This window comes from Hyperolius riggenbachi, chromosome 11 (assembly GCF_040937935.1).
Source record: "Hyperolius riggenbachi isolate aHypRig1 chromosome 11, aHypRig1.pri, whole genome shotgun sequence".
In the NCBI taxonomy this organism is placed as follows: Eukaryota; Metazoa; Chordata; class Amphibia; order Anura; family Hyperoliidae; genus Hyperolius; species Hyperolius riggenbachi.
The window spans coordinates 21,880,513-21,905,570 of NC_090656.1; the positions used below are offsets into that span (position 1 = coordinate 21,880,513).

At 51.4% G+C, this 25,058-nt stretch overlaps 1 protein-coding gene across 1 annotated transcript; it reads right to left on the bottom strand.

Moving 5' to 3' along the window:
- Positions 1–14,587: 14,587 nt before the first annotated feature.
- On the bottom strand, positions 14,588–24,473 carry LOC137538669 (mucin-2-like). Its single transcript, XM_068260952.1, has 3 exons — positions 21,673–24,473; positions 18,421–21,331; positions 14,588–15,307 (listed from the first exon to the last, which is right to left on the bottom strand). The coding sequence occupies exons 1-3, from the start codon at positions 24,471–24,473 to the stop codon at positions 14,588–14,590; spliced, it is 6,432 nt and encodes a 2,143-aa protein (XP_068117053.1).
- Positions 24,474–25,058: the final 585 nt, after the last annotated feature.

A 25,058-nucleotide genomic window follows, 5' to 3' on the forward strand; every position in this document is an offset into this window, starting at 1 on the left:
GGCGATATGGAGGAGGCGGGGGATCGGCGAGAGCAACAGTGGCCATGTGAACAGCCGGCTATCGACACGCTGTATGTCACTAGCACGGCCGTTTGATTTATGGGGCAAGCAGAGCGCAGGGGGAGGGGGTGTCTGAGGGGAGACAGTATAGCAACAACGCTGGCGTCAGCGATTGCGATTTATGATGTGAACAAGGAGTTAAGGTTTTCTTTAACTAACATTTTTCCACATATGTTTTGCTACTAATATACAGTATATTCGAGTTAATACAAAAACTTTTTGCAGCGCTTATATACTTAGCATTGAGCGCAAACTGCGCAGCGTTCGCACAATCTGCAATAATAGAGGAGGGGTAACAGATCAAGGTACCTGAACTGCATTAGCTCCCAGCTATCCCTCTTTTTCTCTTTGGGAACCAAATCCTTCTGTCCCTCTTTCTTCCTCATTTGTCCCTCTTTCAGGACTGATGTTCAGATATGTGTAAATATATGTATTTTTCTCCTGAAAATGTGTTTACCTGACTCTAAACTTTATTCCCATCAATTAAATTGATACATTTCTTATTTTCACATGTTAAAATTAAGGAAAACTAGTGATAATAGAGAAAACCTGTGTGGTCTGAATGATAAAACGACACATTTTGAGTTTGAATTCTTTATGGTATGTTAAAAAGTTGGGAGGTATGTCATATGTTGGGAGGCGGAGTTGTGGTTAGAGGTATGATAGGGGTCTTAAGGTGTCCCTGTTTCTTATTTGAAAAAGTTGGCTAATATGATTACACTAGTAAAAAGGCCCGCCCGTTAAAAAACAGGCGCTAGTTCACAGCAGCTACCCCCTGCAATGCGCGCACATACGCATCCCGCTTGCTCGTTCCCCACCACTGTCTGATATGCGTACATTTGAAATCGGCGCCGGTAGACTTGGGCGCAGGATACAGCGTTATATAGCTGATCCTGCTTCTGCACAAGTCCGGGCCGATTTAATTACTATTCCCCCTCCAGGCCGACATGGATAGTGGGGGAATAAAATAATTCGGCTTCCAGCGATTGCTGGAGGACGAATTATTATGTTTTTAAACAACTTCGGCTCTGTCTTCTGACGGAGCCGACGTTACTCACTGAGCACTTCAATAGGAATGATTCCTATTGAAGTCTATGGAGGCGCCGGCTGCGCCCAAATCTAGCAGCGCTGAAAAGCACTGCTCCGGTCTGATATATATGCACACAGAGAGCTGCTTGCTTGGCAGTTGGAAAAAGCTGTTATTTCCCACAATGCAATGAGAACCTCTGTGAACCACACACAACAAACTGTAAGGTCCGGCCCTGTTTCCTAACTGCCCTGGCTGTGCACATGCTCAGTACAAAAAAAGCCAGGGGGACACAACCATTCAGTGGATGACGCAGGGACACTTGCATTTTATTGTATAGGATGCATAGAACTAGGTTCTGAGACACTATGGTCAGTTGCAGCTAGCTCTGTTTTCTATTGGCTGGCTGTTTTTTTGCTGCTTTTTGTCCTGTCTCTGTTTGCCAGAGCGCCCGGAGAAAAGTCAGACTAGAGAGCTGACTGCATTATCTGGATCACAATACTACCTGTACAAAGTCATGAGTATTCCTGCCGATTGCATATGTTACTGGATTTCAGTTGTGCTCTTAGCCAGTGGTGTAGCTTAGGAGCTCTGGGCCCCGATGCAAGTGTTACAATGGGGCCCCCCAAGCACTCTATACATAACAATTGATACGGCGCACCAAAACCTGCCAAAGGCAACTACAGTGTCAGAGGTGCAAGAAGTGGATGGGGAACAGCTTGTTAATGATTACCAATATTCAAAGTATCTATAGAAGTGATTATTATTATGAGCACAGGACCAATAAAGCGCTAATACTAAAGTTTAGCCCAAGGGCCCCGATGCAGTCGCAACCTCTACACCTCCTATTGCTACACCCCTCCTCTTAGCTTCATCTTTCAAAAAATTATATGCCTACAGGTTACACACAGGGAAAAATATTTTGAGTCGTTCCTTTTTTTCTTTCTTTCTTCTTTTTATGGGGAGGGTGGTTTGGGTCGAGTTTGCCTTCTTTTTTTTCCCTTGCTTATTAAATGGAAATTCCTTTCAGGATCATAAACATGGCTATAGGCTTCTGCTGTGGCGCTTGTTAATGAGGCGCTGCATTAGCCTTTGTGCAATCACAGGCAGCCCGGGGTAATTAACATTTAAGCAAAGGGGCCCAAACATGCAGGACGCTTGTTACAATTAAGCCAAGCAGTTCATGAAAGGAGTCCACGTTAATTGTTCATTAATATATATTATTTCATCCATTAATGTAGCAAGTTCTCCAGTGCTTTCAGACAAAGGGGCCGTCCTTGCAATTAATGTATGCACTTAGCTGTAGCCTTGCTTGCTGACGTGTTAAAGTGTAACTCCGGAGGCTGCAATGGGGCAAAGAGACGCATTTCCTACAGAGCTTTATTGAGGAACTCACTGAGCTCTATATTTTGTGTAATTAACTTTTTACGTTCTGTTAAGGGGCCTTCTTCACTAAGAAATGTTCTTCCTATTTCCACTAACGTGATCCCACCGTGATCGCAACTCTTACTATTTCCACTACCCCGGTTCTACCATGTTCACAATTCTTTCTACTTAAACTAGCGCTTTTCCATCATTAGCGCAATTCTTTCTATTTCCACCATCGCGATTTCACCGTGATCGCAATTCTTTCTGTTTCTACTACCGCAATTCCGCTGTGATTGCCATTCTTACTATTTCCACTACCACGATTCCGTCGTGATCAAAATCTTTTCTATTTCCACTGCCGCAATTTCACCGTAATCACAATTCTTACTATATCCACTACCGCGATTCCACTGTGATCGCAATTCTTTCTATTTCCACTACCGCAATTCCACTGTTACATAGTTACATAGTTATTTTGGTTGAAAAAAGACATACGTCCATCGAGTTCAACCAGAGTACAAAGCACAACACCAGCCTGCTCCCTCACATATCCCTGTTGATCCAGAGGAAGGCGAAAAAACCCCACAAGGCATGGTCCAATTAGCCCCAAAAGGGAAAAATTCCTTCCCGACTCCAGATGGCAATCAGATAAAATCCCTGGATCAACATCATTGGGCATTACCTAGTAATTGTAGCCATGGATGTATTTCAACGCAAGGAAAGCATCTAAGCCCCTTTAAATGCAGGTATAGAGTTTGCCATAACAACTTCCTGTGGCAATGCATTCCACATCTTAATCACTCTTACTGTAAAGAACCCTTTCCTAAGTAAATGACTAAAACGTTTTCCTCCATGCGCAGATCATGTCCTCTCTAGTCCTTTGAGAAGGCCTAGGGACAAAAAGCTCATCCGCCAAGCTATTATATTGCCCTCTGATGTATTTATACATGTTAATTAGATCTCCTCTAAGGCGTCTTTTCTCTAGACTAAATAAACCCAGTTTATCTAACCTTTCTTGATAAGTGAGACCTTCCATCCCACGTATCAATTTTGTAGCTCGTCTCTGCACCTGCTCTAAAACGGCAATATCTTTCCTGTAATGTGGTGCCCAGAAATTCTGTAACCGCGAATTCTTACTATATCCACTACCACAATTTCACCGTGTTCACATTTTTTTTTTATTTCCAGTATCACGATTTCGCCGCCCTCTGATGGTTATACAACATGATTGCGCTTGCGATTTGCGATGGAAGAAAAAAAGGACCGCAGAAAAAATTGCATAGCGGCGGGATTGCTATGCGATTTTCCCTCTCTCCTATACTTTGTGAAGTAGCTCAAGTGCATGAAAAATGCAGCAGGCATTTGATTGCAATCAGGGAAAATCACGTGGCAAATGCAGCGCCGTAATGGAAACATCCCCAGGCAGTTTCCAATAGTTTGTAGAGTATCCAGCGTTTTGCAATCAGAATCTGAACTCAAAACGCTGCTGGTGGAAGAGGACACTGAGGCCACATTCACAGTGGTGCGGCGTAACGGCCGCTTTGTATCACGACTTACCGCACTGCATCACCTACAGTATGTGGCATTCACTGTGCGGCAGATGCGTTGCGGTTTAATGGAATGTGGCATCACAACGTGCAGTGCATTACCACAAAACATGCACGTTAATGGTTACATTAAAGCATACATTTTCATTGATTGTATTTATCACTGTATGCGACACAACACATGGATAACATGCAGCACCACTTTCCCATTCTGTTGCGTCCCTGTTGTCAAAGGGAACGCAACACGATGCACACGGTGAACCTAACCTAACTGCTTTTACACTGCCTGTCTTTAAAGGAAACCTGTAACCAAAAAATCCTCCCCTGGGGAGTACTCACCTCGGGTGGGGGAAGCCTCCGGATCCTGTTGAGGCTTCCCCATCCTCCTCGGTCCCACGGCGGCGGCGATAAAGCTCCCCAAACAGCGAGGATGTAAATATTTACCTTCCTGGTTCCAGCGCAGGCGCAGTATCGGCTCTCTGCTCGGAGATAGGCGGAAATAGCCGATCGCTTACGGGCCGCTCTACTGCGCAGGCGCAAGTCTCCTGCGCCCGCGCAGTAGAGTGGACCCGACGGAGATCAGCTATTTTCGTCTATCTTCATGTGGAGAGCTGCAACAGCGCCCCCGCTGGAGCCAGGAAAGGTAAATAAGTCAGCACTTATCAGCGCTTGTCAGGCGCGCTTGTCAGGCTTGTCGAGGGAGGATTCTGGGCCACTTCGGGGGAGCCAGCGCTGGATTGCCTGCAGCTACAGGGGAGGGGGAAGCCTTGTTGGGACCCTTAGGCTTTCCCCTCCGAGGTGAGTACCCCCCCAGGGAAACTTTCTTTTGTTACAGGTTCTCTATAAAGGAACACTATCAATTAACCTGTTTTTTTCAATTGAGATAGGAAACATTTGGGAAGTGCTGCTAAGTACTGGTGTATACATATGAATTCTTATCTCTTTGTTTACTGTTATCTAATTCCTTTCACACTTGTCTGAAGGCAAATCTGACGGCAGAGTGAACCATGAGGGGAGGGGGAATCCCCTCACACTTCATCTGTTAACTCTGTGGGTGTGTGATAGAAAGCTCTACCTGTCTCTGACTGAGCTCTCTGCAGAGAGCAGATGACATGTATCTTATGTGCAACGAAAACATTTGTAATTGTGTGTGTGAAATCTGACACCTGACAGGCTTTTTAAAACTCTGCTTCAATCTTACACTGTTCTTAGCATGTCAGTGTAACATCCACGGAAGCAGCGGCTGCGGGTACGCAGGGTGTCTCTGCAGCCGCCTCGCTTCCTTGCTCTGGGACTTCACCCGTTCCTCTGGCGTCTAGTACGCTGAGGACGGGGTTGTCCATTGCTCATAGGGTTGCTGTATCGCGCGGGCGTGCGCGGAGACAGGACCTTTATGGGGGGAGGAGGCGCGTCAGCTGACCAGCTGGTCAGCTGACGTCAGAGGAGGCTCACGGCGCTCAGGATTGGCTGATTGGTGGTGGGCGCGGCCGTGGGGTCTCCTCTGCTTCAAAAGCCTTCAGTCTTCACTCGCAACCTGTCTGCTGTTGCGAATGCTTATGTGTTAGCGCTCAGACCTTAGACAGTATCCGGTGTGCTTTGATCTGGGAGGAAACCGGGGATTTCACACAAGACTAGGATTATTGTATTATTGTATATTTGATATTCTGTGTATGACTCTGGCTATCCTCTGACCCTGCTCTTGCTAATCAATCCTGTACTTCTGCCCATCTGACTCTGTTGCTGAACTCTGCCTGATATATCTCACTACTCTCTTGCCTGTCGATTCTGTACTGTACCTGTCCGCCTGTTACTGATCTTAGCCTGTCTGACCATTCTTCTCACCAGTGAGCCCTTGTTACTGGTGAGGTGCTCTCTGATAGTACTCATCAGCTCCTCTGGTGAGATCTAGTCTACTATTTCATTATTGTGTACCAATAGTACCCACCAGCTCCTTTGGTGAGGTTTAGCTAAACTATTCAGGTACTGTGTACCAATAGTACCCACCAGCTCCTCTGGTGATGTTTAGCAAAACTATTCAGTTACTGTTGCACCACTATACACCTTGCTATTCTGCTACCTATACTTGCATTATTGGTGATTCTGCAGATCACCACATAATCAGGTATAGCGTCTGTATTATCGGTGATACTGCAGATCACACATAATCAGACGTCTGTGTTGCTACACCAATCGTTACAGTCAGACCGCAGAGATTCATACCTTTGCAAATGAGACATTCCAAACGTAGCTAAAATCTACACACAATGAATTAAAGCTTTTGCCTCTGATATGTAACATGAAAAGTAGGAAAATGTTTGCACAGCTACTTAGACATTATTTGTACTTTGTCATTTTAGAACACTTGGTTTGATAGTGTTGCTTTAAAGAGACACTGAAGTCTCTTAAAAATTATTTTTTTTATCACAAAATATTGTTTAACATATTAGCCCTAACTAAACCGCCGCATCCCCGCCGCTGTAATCTATCTAAATCCCCCCAAACTCGCCCTCCCTCTCCCTTGCAAAATCCACAACTTTCTTGGTCGTGGATGTTGCTGCCCTGTGCACTTCCGTGTGAGGCAGAGCTATGATCTGTAGCTCTGCCTCTACAACGCCTATCTCCACCTCTCCCCCGCCCCTCTCAGTGAAGGAAGACTGAGAGGGGCGGGGGAGAGGCGGGCGATCAGGGCTGACAGACGCGCTGAGAGGCAGAGCTGCGGCTCATAGCTCTGCCTCACACGGAATGCGCTGCCCGGATTAGTTAGGGGGGATTTAGATAGATTACAGCGGCGGGAATGCGGCGGTTTAGATAGGGCTAATATGTTAAACAATATTTTGTGATTAAAAAAAGGATTTTTAAGAGACTTCAGAGTCTCTTTAAGCAGCTGTCAATTCCTAACTAGGGACTTACCTGGACAATACAAATCTGATGCAGAATACTTTGTGCCTCTTTATTACCTTCTCAAATTATGGTTATTAAATTGCCATACTAGTGTTGTGTCTTCCCCTGGCAGATGCTCATACCAGCTTGTATAGCCTCTGAATGGACCGAGTCAGAAGAATAACCTTTTAGAACCACTTCTGAGTGTGGAGACGAGGACTCCTGTCTATACAATTTCCTCTGTTCCTTATCTCTTATAAGTGGGAGTTAAGGCCCATACACATGTCGGACTTTTGTGAACGACGGGTCGTTTGAACATCCCGTCGTTCAGTCGTCCGCACGCGAAATCGGGCGTGTGTACAGACTGTCGTTCGGGTGATAAGACTGGTCTTGAGCGATCCGCCTGGCGGATCGCTTAAAATCAGTCTTATCACCCGAACGACAGTCTGTACACACGCCCGAGTTCGCTTGCGGACGACTGAACGACGGGACTTTCAAACGACCCGTCGTTCGCCAAAGTCTGACGTGTGTATGGGCCTTTAGAAGCTCTTTGGGACTCTGTTGAGGCCACCTATTAATTTATTTAGGCAACAGAAGATAGTACTTGGGGTATTTTTTATATAAGTTTATTACGTGGAATCAATTGCCAAGCTCAGTAGGTATCTGAAGAATGTTTTGCACCTTATTATGTTAATTTCAGCCATTGTTCTCTTCAGTATCAGTGTGTTGATATTATGGATGAGAGTGTATAGTTTCACCAACATTCCAATCTCCACTGTAGAGCCATTCATCTGCTAATATGGCTTCCATTTCTTGTGTACGCTGCACTCATATCTAACCAACATGGTTCTTCTGCATCTAGGAGATGTTGTTTAAAACACTTACATACAAGATTACCACCTTGTCCTCCACATCACCATGCCCAACTTACCTGTAGCCCCTGGAGGGCCTCTGTGTTTGGTCCTGAAGTTGGTAAAAATATATATTGTGGTTACAAACCACTTCTCCAGGAATGGTGGGACAAATGGCTGTACAGTAGAATATGCAACAACTTTAGATTTCCTTCACTGTCTGTCAAATTGTACCTGGAGAAATGTTGTGGCTGTTTTTTGTGGGGTTTTTTTCACAAATGCTTCCTATTAAATTCCTTGATGGTGGATCATCATGACCTTCTATAGTCAAAGGTAGTGCCTCTTCTTCTTCTAAATACCATCTTTTGGTGATATACTTTTTTCGTTTCTTTTTTTCCACTGGAAATACTTCCTTTGATACAACATAATCCCCCCACAATAGTGAAAGAAGCATCCTTAGCATGCATCTAACGCTGGTTGCCTCACACATCATACCCAACAGCTGAACAGAGTACATTTCAGTGTTGCTTGAATTTACCTTTGCTCATTTTGAAGGTTGGACCTCGAATCCAAACAACCACTGAAGTCACCAGAGGACTCATTTCTAAGCCCTCAAACACTGTATGTTGGGAGCAGGCCTGGATTTAAATCACAGCCTGGATTTAAATCACAGAAGCCAATAGGCACAGATGCCCTGGCACACTAGACTTCGTCCCCTCCATGTACCTACAAACCCCCACCATCTCATGATTGCGGTGAAAAAAGGGCGTGGCCATGCATCGGAAGGTGGGCGTGGTCATGATGTATTATGGACAGGGCCAAATGTACATGATCTTAGCAGCATTGTAATTCAGAGACACTGCTGCCCAGCAAAACTTTGCATAGAGTCCCCTCCTTCAGTATAAAATAATGTCCTACTTTGCAGAGGTTGCGACCGCAGGGGTTGCAAAGGTTGCGACCGCATCGGGGCCCTTGGGCCAAAGGGGCCCCGAAGGGCCCTCCCTCAACTACAGTATTACCTCTCTATTGGTCCTGTGCTCATAATAATCACTTCTATAGATACTTTGAACAGTGGTAATCATTAACAAGCTATTTCCCATCCCCTTTTTGCACCTCTGATACTATAGTTGCCATTGGCAGGTTTTGGTGCGTCGTATCAATTGTTATGTATAGAGTGCTTGGGGAGCCCCATTGTAAAATTTGCATCGAGGCCTACAGCTCCTTAGCTACGCCACTGCGTCTCAGCATGAGTGATTACAGCACTGAGAAGAGAATTTTTGTGCTGCAGGCAGCAATTGGAGCTCTGTCAGACAAGGAGGGGGGCCCACCAGAGACCTGGAGGCGGGGCCCACCGAGGGAAAAAACTGTACTACTGAGGCCCAGTCCAACCCTGCCTTCATAGCTACAGGTGTCCCTTAGCATTAGGTAGTCAAAAGTACCCCAAGTATTAGCTAGAGTTACCCCAGTATTAGGTAGCTAGAGGTACCCTCAGTATTAGGTAGGTAGAGGTGCCCCTGGCTGAAGGAAAATCTCATAAGTGGAATGCCAAGAGCTGGGTGAGTAACCTCTCACTTACACTCTCATCAGGACTCTGCATAGGGAAGTAGGGAGGGCGGTACTAGGGGAGAGGAGTGAGATGCCTTTCCATCACCAGGCGTCTGTAGGCACGTGCCTACAGGGCCTTATGGTAAATCCGGCCCAGGTTGGGAGCGCATATGTTGTTCAATATGTCAACCTTATTTTTAAATACCTTTCTTAGCACACAACATCAACAGTAACCAAAAGATTTTTTTTTTTTTTTGTAAATCATTTAGATTCAATTTTGTAGTATGAGCCTCAACTTTTTCCTAACGGTATTAGCAGTGCATTGACGTGATCCTGGGAAAAAAAAACCTTTGTTTCAACATTGACAGTGAGCAAAAAGGTTTTCATCTTAGTAAGAGCTGGTCCACACTAGGTCCGGAAACGTATCCGTGGCTGCGTTTTTCAAACCTGATGAAAAACGGAGTCCCGGATACTAATGTTGAAAATAGCAGCCGTTTTCAAAACCTGAACGGAAGGTCCGGATCTGCTGCATTTTCACGCAACGGATCAGGACCACGGATACACGCAGGGGGTAGTGAAAGCAATGAGAAAACGCATCTCCAGCTCCACAGGCAAAAAACGGATGTTAAAACCGATAGCCTGAGCTTTATGATTGGCCCAAAAAAATCCTCCCACTCCTTCCTAATGATGGAGACGTTTTCTGTCAGGGAAAAACCTGAACGGAAACTGATGCAAAACTGATGCACTTTCATCAGTTTGCAGTACGGTGGGTACTTCCCCTGATCCGGACTGCCGTGTCCGTCCTGCAACTGTGTCTAGTGTGGACCAGCTCTAATTGTAAGAATGCTCTTGGAGGGGACATTCTAACCAAAAAATTGCAGTGCCTCAGTATACACACAAAAGAGGCTTTTGGAAGGACTGTTCTAAAAATTAAACATTCAGAGAAGACACAGAATTCCCTGTCTGGATGGTCTGCATGAAGAATTAGGCAGACTTCATCCTATAAAAGACAGTCTTACCTTTAGACTCGAGGCAGAAGGTCCTGGTAGGATCTTCCTGAAAAATAGGCAGCGTTCTTCTTCATTGTTATTAGGTAGTTCTCACTTTAGAGAAGAGGCAGAACCCTGGAGGCCGTAGAGAAGAGGCAGAAGGCCCATGGATTGGTTTTCCTGAAAAATTAAAGCTTTTGATCTTTTGTCCAACATTTACAGTAGAGATGGCCCGAATAGTTCGCCAGCGAGCACTATTCGGCGAAGATCAGGTATTCGTGCTTGCCGCGAGCGGTGAACGATGTGTGTGTGTGTGTGTGGGTGTAGTGTGTGTGCGTAGTGTGTGTGTGTGTGTGTATGTATGTGTATGTGTGCATGTGTGTGTGTGACACTCCACAGCCCATAGGCACCCACCATTGTGCCCAGTGCCCACTACAAGCACAATAGTGCTTGTGGGCCTGTGTTATTATTACTGTATTGTGTTTGAAATGTTACAGCATTCTCAGTGTCTGTGTGATAGTGCACAGACAGAGCACACTGGCACAGAGCCACACACGTGCCCACTTACAGTGATATCGAATTGTGTGCCATATAAAAGCATCTCAAGTCCGACTCCTGAGTCCTGAGAGTCTCAACTATTAACAACTATTTGCGGTGCATTAAATGCGGCGTTTGGTCTGTGTGTAGCGGGCATAACCCTTGCATTACTACTCTCTGGAAATGAGCTATGATTAAGGGCTGAGGTAGCTCGAAACATGTTAGCGTTTTGATGCATATGTATATTCTTATACTGGATACGTCCTAAATAAAGATATTGATTGGAATCCTGGACTGGTGTGGACCTTTCTGCTGTACATTGTGGGCTTTGCTGACCTGATCGTGCACAGTCCGGAGATTGGTGGGTAGAGCGGTGTCAACACAAATTCTCTGGAAATTATAAAGCAGCTCTTTTCCTCAAATGTGGGAATTTACAGTGATTTATACCCTTTAGAGATTAAAACCTGACTTTGTGTCAACTCCGTAATTTTTGGTAGGACTTTTGGAATGGACCCCCCTCCACTATGCCCCTGTTCAGGTGTTACAGCCCTTGGAACTAGTTTTCCATCACTTTTGTGTCCAGAAACAGTCTTTGTAGTTTGTGAAATTCGCCTGCCCATTGGAGGTTCGCAATCCAAACTTTTTCCACATGTTCGGATTCGACGTTTGTGAACCCAAAATCAGATGTTCGCAACATCTCTACTGTAGTGAATGCAGAGGAGAACAGAGTGGGGAGTTGGAAAGAGAAGAAAGAGGCTATGCCAGGATTTACCTCCCTACCGACCACTAGTGTAGCCTCAATAGGGAAGTAGGAAGATGCAGATACAGTGATGGGAGAGGGAGCTATGTCGGCCAACTGCTCTAGCCACTGACTTTGGACCAGGTGGTTTTTCCACTTAGCTGGTTGGTATCACTTCACTTGGTGTAACGCACATGGTGCCCAAGTCGTTAACCTTCTTGCTCAATTACCAGTGCGGAGCACAGAAATGGAAGATGACAATGATTTGGTGAGATCCTGAGGGATTTTGGACATGCTCCATCTCTCAAGATGTTGATGTTGTGCACCTTCCGCCTCACCTACACCCTACTTGAGGAATCCAGGTCCAAGCACTTTGGTGATCCCTGGATTCCTCAAGTGGGGGGCAGGGATCACCACACATAACTATCACCTTCTCTGCCAAACTCACAGCAATGGCTTCTCACTTTTTAAACATGTTTAGTCCCCTGTGGCATGGTAGGCAAACCAGTGATAGGGCCAAGTGATTTCTCCACTCAGCTGTGTAGTGCACCCTCATAGAATTGCTTACGTAAGTAGTGCCCAGGTGTTCCTGCCCCATTGTAAGTGCTGGATGACAGATCTTTCAGAAGCTCATGGTTTAGTCAGAGGATGAGATTATAAGTAATGTCCATGTGGCAGAGATCTTGAACTTTTTTGGACACCTTACTCCATCTGCTAGGATTCAGCTGTTGTGCAACATAATTCTCTTACACACATGTGAATTGTTATGTTGGTCTATGCTTTCAGTCCATGCTGGTGCATGTACCTCATTATCTACTTCCTCCTTATCTTACCTCTTTACCTACTAAAGTGTCTGGTACTGCTGGCGTACTACTTGTGTCTGGTACCGCTGGTGTGCTACTTGTGTCTGGTACCGCTGGCGTGCTACTTGTGTCTGGTACCGCTGGTGTGCTACTTGTGTCTGGTACCGCTGGCGTGCTACTTGTGTCTGGTACCGCTGGTGTGCTACTTCTGTCTGGTGCCGCTGGTGTGCTACTTGTGTCTGGTACCGCTGGCGTGCTACTTGTGTCTGGTACCACTGGCGTGCTGCTTGTGTCTGGTGCAGCTGGCGTGCTACTTGTGTCTGGTACCGCTGGTGTGCTACTTGTGTCTGGTACCGCTGGCGTGCTACTTGTGTCTGGTACCGCTGGCGTGCTACTTGTGTCTGGTACCGCTGGCGTGCTACTTGTGTCTGGCACCGCTGGCGTGCTACTTATGTCTGGTACCGCTGGTATGCTACTTGTGTCTGGTACCGCCGCTGTGCTACTTGTGTCTGGTACCGCTGGTGTGCTACTTGTGTCTGGTACCGCTGGTGTGCTGCTTGTGTCTGGTACCGCTGGTGTGCTACTTGTGTCTGGTACCGCTAGCGTGCTACTTGTGTCTGGTACCGCTGGTGTGCTACTTGTGTCTAGTACCGCTGGTGTGCTACTTGTGTCTGGTACCGCTGTAGTGCTGCTTGTGTCTGGTACCGCTGGTGTGCTACTTGTGTCTGGTACCGCTGTAGTGCTGCTTGTGTCTGGTACCGCCAGCGTGCTACTTGTGTCTGGTACCGCTGGTGTGCTGCTTGTGTTTGGTACCGCTGTAGTGCTGCTTGTGTCTGGTACCGCTGGCGTTCTACTTGTGTCTGGTACCGCTGGCTTGCTACTTGTGTCTGGTACCACTGGCGTTCTACTTGTGTCTGGTACTGCTGGCGTTCTACTTGTGTCTGGTCCCACTGGCATGCTGCTTGTGTCTGGTACCGCCGGCGTGCTACTTGTGTCTGGTACTGCCGGTGTGCTGCTTGTGTCTGGTACTGCCGGCGTGCTGCTTGTGTCTGGTACCGCTGGTGTGCTGCTTGTGTCTGGTACCGCTGGTGTGCTGCTTGTGTCTGGTACCGCTGGTGTGCTGCTTGTGTCTGGTACCGCTGGTGTGCTGCTTGTGTCTGGTATCGCTGGTGTGCTGCTTGTGCCTGGTACTGCCGGCGTGCTGCTTGTGTCTGGTACCGCTGGTGTGCTGCTTGTGTCTGGTACCGCTGGCGTGCTGCTTGTGTCTGGTACCGCTGGTGTGCTGCTTGTGTCTGGTACCGCTGGTGTGCTGCTTGTGTCTGGTACCGCTGGTGTGCTGCTTGTGTCTGGTACCGCTGGTGTGCTACATGTGTCTGGTACCGCTGGTGTGCTGCTTGTGTCTGGTACTGCCGGCGTGCTGCTTGTGTCTGGTACCGCTGGTGTGCTGCTTGTGTCTGGTACCGCTGGTGTGCTGCTTGTGTCTGGTACCGCTGGTGTGCTGCTTGTGTCTGGTACCGCTGGTGTGCTGCTTGTGTCTGGTACCGCTGGCGTGCTGCTTTTGTATGGTACTCCTGGAGTGCTACTTGTGTTTGGTACCGCTGGCGTGCTACATGTGTCTGGTCCCACTGGCATGCTACTTGTGTCTGGTCCCACTGGCATGCTGCGTGTGCTACCAGTGTCTGGTACCGCTGGTGTGCTGCTCTTGTCTGGTACCGCTGATGTGCTGCTTGTGTCTGGTACTGCTGGCGTGCTACTTGTGTCTGGTACCGCCGGCGTGCTACTCGTGTCTGGTACCGCCGGCGTGCTACTTGTATCTGGTACTGCTGGTGTGCTACTTGTGTCTGGTACTGCTGGTGTGCTGCTTGTGTCTGGTACCGCTGGTGGTGTGCTGCTTGTGTCTGGTACCGCTGGCGTGCTGCTTGTGTCTGGTACCACTGGCGTGCTGCTTTTGTATGGTACTCATGGCGTGCTACTGGTGTCTGGTGCCGCTGGCGTGCAACTTGTGTTTGGTACCGCTGGCGTGCTACTTGTGTCTGGTACTGCTGGCAACTACTTGTGTCTGGTACCGCTGGTGTGCTGCTTGTGTCTGGTACCGCTGGTGGTGTGCTGCTTGTGTCTGGTACCGCTGGCGTGCTGCTTGTGTCTGGTACCACTGGCGTGCTGCTTTTGTATGGTACTCATGGCGTGCTACTGGTGTCTGGTGCCGCTGGCGTGCAACTTGTGTTTGGTACCGCTGGCGTGCTACTTGTGTCTGGTACTGCTGGCAACTACTTGTGTCTGGTCCCACTGGCATGCTGCTTGTGTCTGGTACTGCCGGCGTGCTACTTGTGTCTGGTACTGCTGATGTGCTACTTGTGTCTGGTGCCGCTGGCGTGCTGCTTGTGTCTGGTACCGCTGGCTTGCTGCTTGTGTCTGGTACTCTTGGCGTGCTGCTTGTGTCTGGTACCGCTGGTGTGCTGCTTGTGCCTGATGCCGCTGGCGTGCTACTTGTGTCTGGTACCGCTGGCGTGCTATATGTGTCTGGTACTGCTGCCGTTCTACTTGTGTCTGGTACCGCTGGCGTTCTACTTGTGTCTGGTACCGCTGGCGTTCTACTTGTGTCGGGTACCGCTGGCGTTCTACTTGTGTCTGGTACCGCTGGCGTGCTACTTGTGTCTGGTACTGCCGGCGTGCTACTTGTGTCTGGTACTGCTGATGTGCTACTTGTGTCTGGTGCGGCTGGCGTGCTGCTTGTGTCTGGTACCGCTGGCTTGCTGCTTGTGTCTGGTACTCTTGGCGTGCTGCTTGTGTCTGGTACCGCTGGTGTGCTGCTTGTGTCTGGTGCCGCTGGCGTGCTACTTGTGTCTGGTACCGCTGGCGTGCTATATGTGTCTGGTACTGCTGCCGTTCTACTTGTGTCTGGTACCGCTGGCGTTCTACTTGTGTCTGGTACCGCTGGCGTTCTACTTGTGTCTGGTACCGCTGGCGTGCTTAGTGTGTCTGGTACCGCTGGCGTTCTACTTGTGTCGGGTACCGCTGGCGTTCTACTTGTGTCTGGTACCGCTGGCGTGCTACTTGTGTCTGGTACCGCTGGCGTGCTACTTGTGTCTGGTACCGCTGGCGTGCTACTTGTGTCTGGTACCGCTGGTGTGCTACTTGTGTCTGGTACCGCTGGCGTTCTACTTGTGTCTGGTACCGCTGGCGTTCTACTTGTGTCTGGTACCGCTGGCGTTCTACTTGTGTCTGGTACCGCTGGCGTTCTACTTGTGTCTGGTACCGCTGGTGTGCTGCTTGTGTCTGGTCGCGCCGGCGTGCTACTTGTGTCTGGTCCTGCTGCGGTGCTGCTTGTGTCTGGTACCGCTGGTGTGCTGCTTGTGTCTGGTAGCGCCGGCATGCTACTTGTGTCTGGTACCGCCGGCGTGCTACTTATGTCTGGTACCGCTGATGTGCTACTTGTGTCTAGTGCCGCTGGCGTGCTGCTTGTGTCTGGTACCGCTGGCTTGCTGCTTGTGTCTGGTACGCCTGGCGTGCTGCTTGTGTCTGGTACCGCTGGTGTGCTGCTTGTGTCTGGTGCCGCTGGTGTGCTACTTGTGTCTGGTACCGCTGGCGTGCTATATGTGTCTGGTACTGCTACCGTTCTACTTGTGTCTGGTACCGCTGGCGTTCTACTTGTGTCTGGTACCGCTGGCGTTCTACTTGTGTCTGGTACCGCTGGCGTTCTACTTGTGTCTGGTACCGCTGGCGTGCTACTTGTGTCTGGTACCGCTGGCGTGCTACTTGTGTCTGGTACCGCTGGTGTGCTACTTGTGTCTGGTACCGCTGGCGTGCTACTTGTGTCTGGTACCGCTGGCGTTCTACTTGTGTCTGGTACCGCTGGTGTGCTGCTTGTGTCTGGTCGCGCCGGCGTGCTACTTGTGTTTGGTCCTGCTGACGTGCTGCTTGTGTCTGGTACCGCTGCTGTGCTGCTTGTGTCTGTTAGCGCCGGCGTGCTACGTGTGTCTGGTACCGCCGGCGTGCTACTTGTGTCTGGTACCGCTTGTGTGCTGCTTGTGTCCGGTAGGCGGTAGCGCCGGCGTGCTACTTGTGTCTGGTACCACTGACGTGCTGCTTGTGTCTGCTACCGCTGATGTGCTGCTTGTGTCTGGTAGCGCTGGCGTGCTGCTTGTGTCTGGTAGCGCTGGCGTGCTGCTTGTGTCTGGTAGCACCGGCGTGCTGCTTGTGTCTGGTAGCGCCGGCGTGCTGCTTGTGTCTGGTACCGCTGGCGTGCTGCTTGTGTCTGGTACCGCTGGCGTGCTGCTTGTGTCTGGTACCGTTGGTGTGCTACTTGTGTCTGGTACCGCTGGTGTGCTGCTTGTGTCTGGTACCGCTGGCGTGCTACTTGTGTCTGGTACCACTGACGTGCTGCTTGTGTCTGCTACCGCTGGTGTGCTTCTTGTGTCTGGTAGCGCCGGTGTGCTGCTTGTGTCTGGTACCGCTGGCGTGCTGCTTGTGTCTGGTACTGCTAGCGTGCTGCTTGTGTCTGGTACCGCTGGTGTGCTGCTTGTGTCTGGTACCGCTGGTGTGCTGCTTGTGTCTGGTACTGCTAGTGGCGTGCTGCTTGTGTCTGGTACCGCTGGCGTGCTGCTTGTGTCTGGTACCGCTGGTGTGCTGCTTGTGTCTGGTACCGCTGGCGTGCTCCTTGTGTCTGGTACTGCTGGCGTGCTGCTTGTGTCTGGTACCGCTGGTGTGCTGCTTGTGTCTGGTACCGCTGGTGTGCTCCTTGTGTCTGGTACTGCTGGCGTGCTGCTTGTGTCTGGTACCGCTGGCGTGCTGCTTGTGTCTGGTACCGCTGGCGTGCTGCTTGTGTCTGGTACCGCTGGCGTGCTGCTTGTGTCTGGTACCGCTGGCGTGCTGCTTGTGTCTGGTACCGCTGGCATGCTACTTGTGTCTGGTACCACTGGCATGCTGCTTGTGTCTGGTACCGCTGGCATGCTGCTTGTGTCTGGTACCGCTGGTGTGCTGCTTGTGTCTGGTACCTCTGGTGTGCTACTTGTGTCTGGTACCGCTGGTGTGCTACTTGTGTCTAATACCGCTAGCGTGCTACTTGTGTCTGGTACCGCTGGTGTGCTACTTGTGTCTGGTACCGCTGTAGTGCTGCTTGTGTCTGGTACCGCTGGTGTGCTACTTGTGTCTGGTACCGCTGTAGTGCTGCTTGTGTCTGGTACCGCCGGCGTGCTACTTGTGTCTGGTACCGCTGGTGTGCTGCTTGTGTCTGGTACCGCTGTAGTGCTGCTTGTGTCTGGTACTGCTGACGTTCTACTTGTGTCTGGTACCGCTGGCTTGCTACTTGTGTCTGGTACCGCTGGCGTGCTGCTTGTGTCTGGTACTGCTGGCGTTCTACTTGTGTCTGGTACCACCGGCATGCTGCTTGTGTCTGGTACCGCCGGCGTGCTACTTGTGTCTGGTACCACTGGCATGCTGCTTGTGTCTGGCACCGCCGGTGTGCTACTTGTGTCTGGTACTGCCGGTGTGCTGCTTGTGTCTGGTACCGCCGGCGTGCTGCTTGTGTCTGGTACCGCTGGCGTGCTGCTTGTGTCTGGTACCGCTGGTGTGCTGCTTGTGTCTGGTACCGCTGGTGTGCTGCTTGTGTCTGGTACCGCTGGTGTGCTCCTTGTGTCTGGTACCGCTGGCGTGCTGCTTGTGTCTGGTACCGCTGGCGTGCTGCTTGTGTCTGGTACCGCTGGCGTGCTGCTTGTGTCTGGTACCGCTGGCGTGCTGCTTGTGTCTGGTACCGCTGGCGTGCTACTTGTGTCTGGTACCACTGGCATGCTGCTTGTGTCTGGTACCGCTGGCATGCTGCTTGTGTCTGGTACCGCTGGTGTGCTGCTTGTGTCTGGTACCTCTGGTGTGCTACTTGTGTCTGGTACCGCTGGTGTGCTACTTGTGTCTAATACCGCTAGCGTGCTACTTGTGTCTGGTACCGCTGGTGTGCTACTTGTGTCTGGTACCGCTGTAGTGCTGCTTGTGTCTGGTACCGCTGGTGTGCTACTTGTGTCTGGTACCGCTGTAGTGCTGCTTGTGTCTGGTACCGCCGGCGTGCTACTTGTGTCTGGTACCGCTGGTGTGCTGCTTGTGTCTGGTACCGCTGTAGTGCTGCTTGTGTCTGGTACTGCTGACGTTCTACTTGTGTCTGGTACCGCTGGCTTGCTACTTGTGTCTGGTACCGCTGGCGTGCTGCTTGTGTCTGGTACTGCTGGCGTTCTACTTGTGTCTGGTACCACCGGCATGCTGCTTGTGTCTGGTACCGCCGGCGTGCTACTTGTGTCTGGTACCACTGGCATGCTGCTTGTGTCTGGCACCGCCGGTGTGCTACTTGTGTCTGGTACTGCCGGTGTGCTGCTTGTGTCTGGTACTGCCGGCGTGCTGCTTGTGTCTGGTACCGCTGGCGTGCTGCTTGTGTCTGGTACCGCTGGTGTGCTGCTTGTGTCTGGTACCGCTGGTGTGCTGCTTGTGTCTGGTACCGCTGGTGTGCTACTTGTGTCTGGTACCGCTGGTGTGCTGCTTGCGTCTGGTATCGCTGGTGTGCTGCTTGTGTCTGGTACCGCTGGCGTGCTGCTTGTGTCTAGTACCGCTGGCGTGCTGCTTTTGTATGGTACCACTGGAGTGCTACTTGTGTCTGGTGCCGCTGGCGTGCTACTTGTGTTTGGTACCGCTGGCATGCTACTTGTGTCTGGTCCCACTGGCATGCTACTTGTGTCTGGTCCCACTGGCATGCTGCGTGTGCTACCAGTGTCTGGTACCGCTGGTGTGCTGCTCTTGTCTGGTACCGCTGATGTGCTGCTTATGTCTGGTACTGCCGGCGTGCTACTTGTGTCTGGTACTGCTGGCGTGCTACTTGTGTCCGGTACTGCTGGCGTGCTACTTGTGTCTGGTACTGCTGGCGTGCTGCTTGTGTCTGGTACCGCTGGTGTGCTGCTTGTGTCTGGTACCGCTGGCGTGCTGCTTGTGTCTGGTACCACTGGCGTGCTGCTTTTGTATGGTACTCCTGGCGTGCTACTGGTGTCTGGTGCCGCTGGCGTGCTACTTGTGTTTGGTACCGCTGGCGTGCTACTTGTGTCTGGTACCGCTGGCGTGCTATATGTGTCTGGTACTGCTGCCGTTCTACTTGTGTCTGGTACCGCTGGCGTTCTACTTGTGTCTGGTACCGCTGGCGTTCTACTTGTGTCGGGTACCGCTGGCGTTCTACTTGTGTCTGGTACCGCTGGCGTGCTTCTTGTGTCTGGTACCGCTGGCGTGCTACTTGTGTCTGGTACCGCTGGTGTGCTACTTGTGTCTGGTACCGCTGGCGTGCTACTCGTGTCTGGTACCGCTGGCGTTCTACTCGTGTCTGGTACCGCTGGCGTTCTACTTGTGTCTGGTACCGCTGGCGTTCTACTTGTGTCTGGTACCGCTGGTGTGCTGCTTGTGTCTGGTCGCGCCGGCGTGCTACTTGTGTCTGGTCCTGCTGACGTGCTGCTTGTGTCTGGTACCGCTGGTGTGCTGCTTGTGTCTGGTAGCGCCGGCGTGCTACTTGTGTCTGGTACCGCCGGCGTGCTACTTATGTCTGGTACCGCTGATGTGCTACTTGTGTCTGGTGCCGCTGGCGTGCTGCTTGTGTCTGGTACCGCTGGCTTGCTGCTTGTGTCTGGTACTCCTGGCGTGCTGCTTGTGTCTGGTACCGCTGGTGTGCTGCTTGTGTCTGGTGCCGCTGGTGTGCTACTTGTGTCTGGTACCGCTGGCGTGCTATATGTGTCTGGTACCGCTGGCGTTCTACTTGTGTCTGGTACCGCTGGCGTTCTACTTGTGTCTGGTACCGCTGGCGTGCTTAGTGTGTCTGGTACCGCTGGCGTGCTACTTGTGTCTGGTACCGCTTGTGTGCTGCTTGTGTCCGGTAGCGCCGGCGTGCTACTTGTGTCTGGTACCACTGACGTGCTGCTTGTGTCTGCTACCGCTGATGTGCTGCTTGTGTCTGGTAGCGCTGGCGTGCTGCTTGTGTCTGGTAGCGCTGGCGTGCTGCTTGTGTCTGGTAGCGCCGGCGTGCTGCTTGTGTCTGGTCGCGCCGGCGTGCTACTTGTGTTTGGTCCTGCTGACGTGCTGCTTGTGTCTGGTACCGCTGCTGTGCTGCTTGTGTCTGGTAGCGCCGGCGTGCTACGTGTGTCTGGTACCGCCGGCGTGCTACTTGTGTCTGGTACCGCTTGTGTGCTGCTTGTGTCCGGTAGCGCCGGCGTGCTACTTGTGTCTGGTACCACTGACGTGCTGCTTGTGTCTGCTACCGCTGATGTGCTGCTTGTGTCTGGTAGCGCTGGCGTGCTGCTTGTGTCTGGTAGCGCTGGCGTGCTGCTTGTGTCTGGTAGCGCCGGCGTGCTGCTTGTGTCTGGTAGCGCCGGCGTGCTGCTTGTGTCTGGTACCGCTGGCGTGCTGCTTGTGTCTGGTACCGCTGGCGTGCTGCTTGTGTCTGGTACCGTTGGTGTGCTACTTGTGTCTGGTACCGCTGGTGTGCTGCTTGTGTCTGGTACCGCTGGCGTGCTACTTGTGTCTGGTACCACTGACGTGCTGCTTGTGTCTGCTACCGCTGGTGTGCTTCTTGTGTCTGGTAGCGCCGGCGTGCTGCTTGTGTCTGGTACCGCTGGCGTGCTGCTTGTGTCTGGTACTGCTAGCGTGCTGCTTGTGTCTGGTACCGCTGGTGTGCTGCTTGTGTCTGGTACCGCTGGTGTGCTGCTTGTGTCTGGTACTGCTAGTGGCGTGCTGCTTGTGTCTGGTACCGCTGGTGTGCTGCTTGTGTCTGGTACCGCTGGTGTGCTGCTTGTGTCTGGTATCGCTGGTGTGCTCCTTGTGTCTGGTACTGCTGGCGTGCTGCTTGTGTCTGGTACCGCTGGTGTGCTGCTTGTGTCTGGTACCGCTGGTGTGCTCCTTGTGTCTGGTACTGCTGGCGTGCTGCTTGTGTCTGGTACCGCTGGCGTGCTGCTTGTGTCTGGTACCGCTGGCGTGCTGCTTGTGTCTGGTACCGCTGGCGTGCTGCTTGTGTCTGGTACCGCTGGCGTGCTACTTGTGTCTGGTACCGCTGGCATGCTGCTTGTGTCTGGTACCGCTGGCATGCTGCTTGTGTCTGGTACCGCTGGTGTGCTGCTTGTGTCTGGTACCTCTGGTGTGCTACTTGTGTCTGGTACCGCTGGTGTGCTACTTGTGTCTGGTACCGCTGGTGTGCTACTTGTGTCTGGTACCGCTGCAGTGCTGCTTGTGTCTGGTACCGCTGGTGTGCTACTTGTGTCTGGTACCGCTGTAGTGCTGCTTGTGTCTGGTACCGCCGGCGTGCTACTTGTGTCTGGTACCGCTGGTGTGCTGCTTGTGTCTGGTACCGCTGTAGTGCTGCTTGTGTCTGGTACTGCTGACGTTCTACTTGTGTCTGGTACCGCGCTGGCTTGCTACTTGTGTCTGGTACCGCTGGCGTGCTGCTTGTGTCTGGTACTGCTGGCGTTCTACTTATGTCTGGTACCACCGGCATGCTGCTTGTGTCTGGTACCGCCGGCGTGCTACTTGTGTCTGGTACCACTGGCATGCTGCTTGTGTCTGGTACCGCCGGTGTGCTACTTGTGTCTGGTACTGCCGGTGTGCTGCTTGTGTCTGGTACTGCCGGCGTGCTGCTTGTGTCTGGTACCGCTGGCGTGCTGCTTGTGTCTGGTACCGCTGGTGTGCTGCTTGTGTCTGGTACCGCTGGTGTGCTGCTTGTGTCTGGTACCGCTGGTGTGCTACTTGTGTCTGGTACCGCTGGTGTGCTGCTTGCGTCTGGTATCGCTGGTGTGCTGCTTGTGTCTGGTACCGCTGGCGTGCTGCTTGTGTCTAGTACCGCTGGCGTGCTGCTTTTGTATGGTACCGCTGGCATGCTACTTGTGTCTGGTCCCACTGGCATGCTACTTGTGTCTGGTCCCACTGGCATGCTGCGTGTGCTACCAGTGTCTGGTACCGCTGGTGTGCTGCTCTTGTCTGGTACCGCTGATGTGCTGCTTATGTCTGGTACTGCCGGCGTGCTACTTGTGTCTGGTACTGCTGGCGTGCTACTTGTGTCCGGTACTGCTGGCGTGCTACTTGTGTCTGGTACTGCTGGCGTGCTGCTTGTGTCTGGTACCGCTGGTGTGCTGCTTGTGTCTGGTACCGCTGGTGTGCTGCTTGTGTCTGGTACCGCTGGCGTGCTGCTTGTGTCTGGTACCGCTAGTGTGCTCCTTGTGTCTGGTACCGCTGGTGTGCTACTTGTGTCTGGTACCGCTGGTGTGCTGCTTGTGTCTGGTACCGCTGGTGTGCTCCTTGTGTCTGGTACTGCTGGCGTGCTGCTTGTGTCTGGTACCGCTGGCTTGCTGCTTGTGTCTGGTACTCTTGGCGTGCTGCTTGTGTCTGGTACCACTGGCGTGCTGCTTTTGTATGGTACTCCTGGCGTGCTACTGGTGTCTGGTGCCGCTGGCGTGCTACTTGTGTTTGGTACCGCTGGCGTGCTACTTGTGTCTGGTACCGCTGGCGTGCTATATGTGTCTGGTACTGCTGCCGTTCTACTTGTGTCTGGTACCGCTGGCGTTCTACTTGTGTCTGGTACCGCTGGCGTTCTACTTGTGTCGGGTACCGCTGGCGTTCTACTTGTGTCTGGTACCGCTGGCGTGCTACTTGTGTCTGGTACCGCTGGCGTGCTACTTGTGTCTGGTACCGCTGGTGTGCTACTTGTGTCTGGTACCGCTGGCGTGCTACTAGTGTCTGGTACCGCTGGCGTTCTACTCGTGTCTGGTACCGCTGGCGTTCTACTTGTGTCTGGTACCGCTGGCGTTCTATTTGTGTCTGGTACCGCTGGTGTGCTGCTTGTGTCTGGTCGCGCCGGCGTGCTACTTGTGTCTGGTCCTGCTGACGTGCTGCTTGTGTCTGGTACCGCTGGTGTGCTGCTTGTGTCTGGTAGCGCCGGCGTGCTACTTGTGTCTGGTACCGCCGGCGTGCTACTTATGTCTGGTACCGCTGATGTGCTACTTGTGTCTGGTGCCGCTGGCGTGCTGCTTGTGTCTGGTACCGCTGGCTTGCTGCTTGTGTCTGGTACTCCTGGCGTGCTGCTTGTGTCTGGTACCGCTGGTGTGCTGCTTGTGTCTGGTGCCGCTGGTGTGCTACTTGTGTCTGGTACCGCTGGCGTGCTATATGTGTCTGGTACCGCTGGCGTTCTACTTGTGTCTGGTACCGCTGGAGTTCTACTTGTGTCTGGTACCGCTGGCGTGCTTAGTGTGTCTGGTACCGCTGGCGTGCTACTTGTGTCTGGTACCGCTGGTGTGCTACTTGTGTCTGGTACCGCTGGCGTGCTACTTGTGTCTGGTACCGCTGGCGTTCTACTTGTGTCTGGTACCGCTGGTGTGCTGCTTGTTTCTGGTCGCGCCGGCGTGCTACTTGTGTCTGGTCCTGCTGACGCGCTGCTTGTGTCTGGTACCGCTGGTGTGCTGCTTGTGTCTGTTAGCACCGGCGTGCTACTTGTGTCTGGTACCGCCGGCGTGCTACTTGTGTCTGGTACCGCTTGTGTGCTGCTTGTGTCTGCTACCACTGGTGTGCTGCTTGTGTTTGGTAGCGCCGGCGTGCTGCTTGTGTCTGGTAGCGCCGGCGTGCTGCTTGTGTCTGGTAGCGCCGGCGTGCTGCTTGTGTCTGGTACCGCTGGCGTGCTGCTTGTGTCTGGTACCGCTGGCGTGCTGCTTGTGTCTGGTACCGTTGGTGTGCTACTTGTGTCTGGTACCGCTGGTGTGCTGCTTGTGTCTGGTACCGCTGGCGTTCTACTTGTGTCTGGTACCACTGACGTGCTGCTTGTGTCTGCTACCGCTGGTTTGCTGCTTGTGTCTGGTAGCGCCGGCTTGCTGCTTGTGTCTGGTACCGCTGGCGTGCTGCTTGTGTCTGGTACCGCTGGCGTGCTGCTTGTGTCTGGTAGCGCCGGCGTGCTACTTGTGTCTGGTACCGCTGGCGTGCTACTTGTGTCTGGTACCGCTAGCGTTCTACTTGTGTCTGGTACCGCTAGCGTTCTACTTGTGTCTGGTACCGCTGACAAGTGCCTTGTTTTTGTCAAGTGTGATTTCGGCAGCAGGCTCTCTTTAGATGGAATACAGAGAGGGCTGAAATATGGGAGCATTAAAGAGAAGTTCCTCGTTAATATATGACCTTGTGGGTTGGTGTCTTCCAGTCACTTGCAGGGCGATCATTCAGTTTAATCGCTTATTCCCAACCATTCAATTTTTATGACCAAATGGAGGAAATTAGATAAATAAACCTCAAATGATCAAATGAAATGATGCATATACAGTATATATATATATATATATATATATATAGAGAGAGAGAGAGAGAGAGAGAGAGAGAGAGAGAGAGAGAGAGAGAGAGAGAACACCTCTCACTTTTATGTAAATATTTTATTATATCTTTTCATGGGACAATGCTGAAGATGTGACACTTTGATACAATGTAGTCAGGGTACACTACAGCTTGTAAGGTGGTCACTAACAATCCAATTTTTTGCGAAAAATCGTTCAAGCCATCAGATAATTGTGATCGAACGTGAAATACCAAAATACATTGTTCACAACACCATCAACGAGCCAATCTTTGCTTCCTATCTATTACAACCGACAAGAAAATCCAAATTTTGGTTCAACAAAAATCCAATAGGACGACTGTTTTTAGAACCAATCATAATCGTTTGTATCCATCAACGGAGATT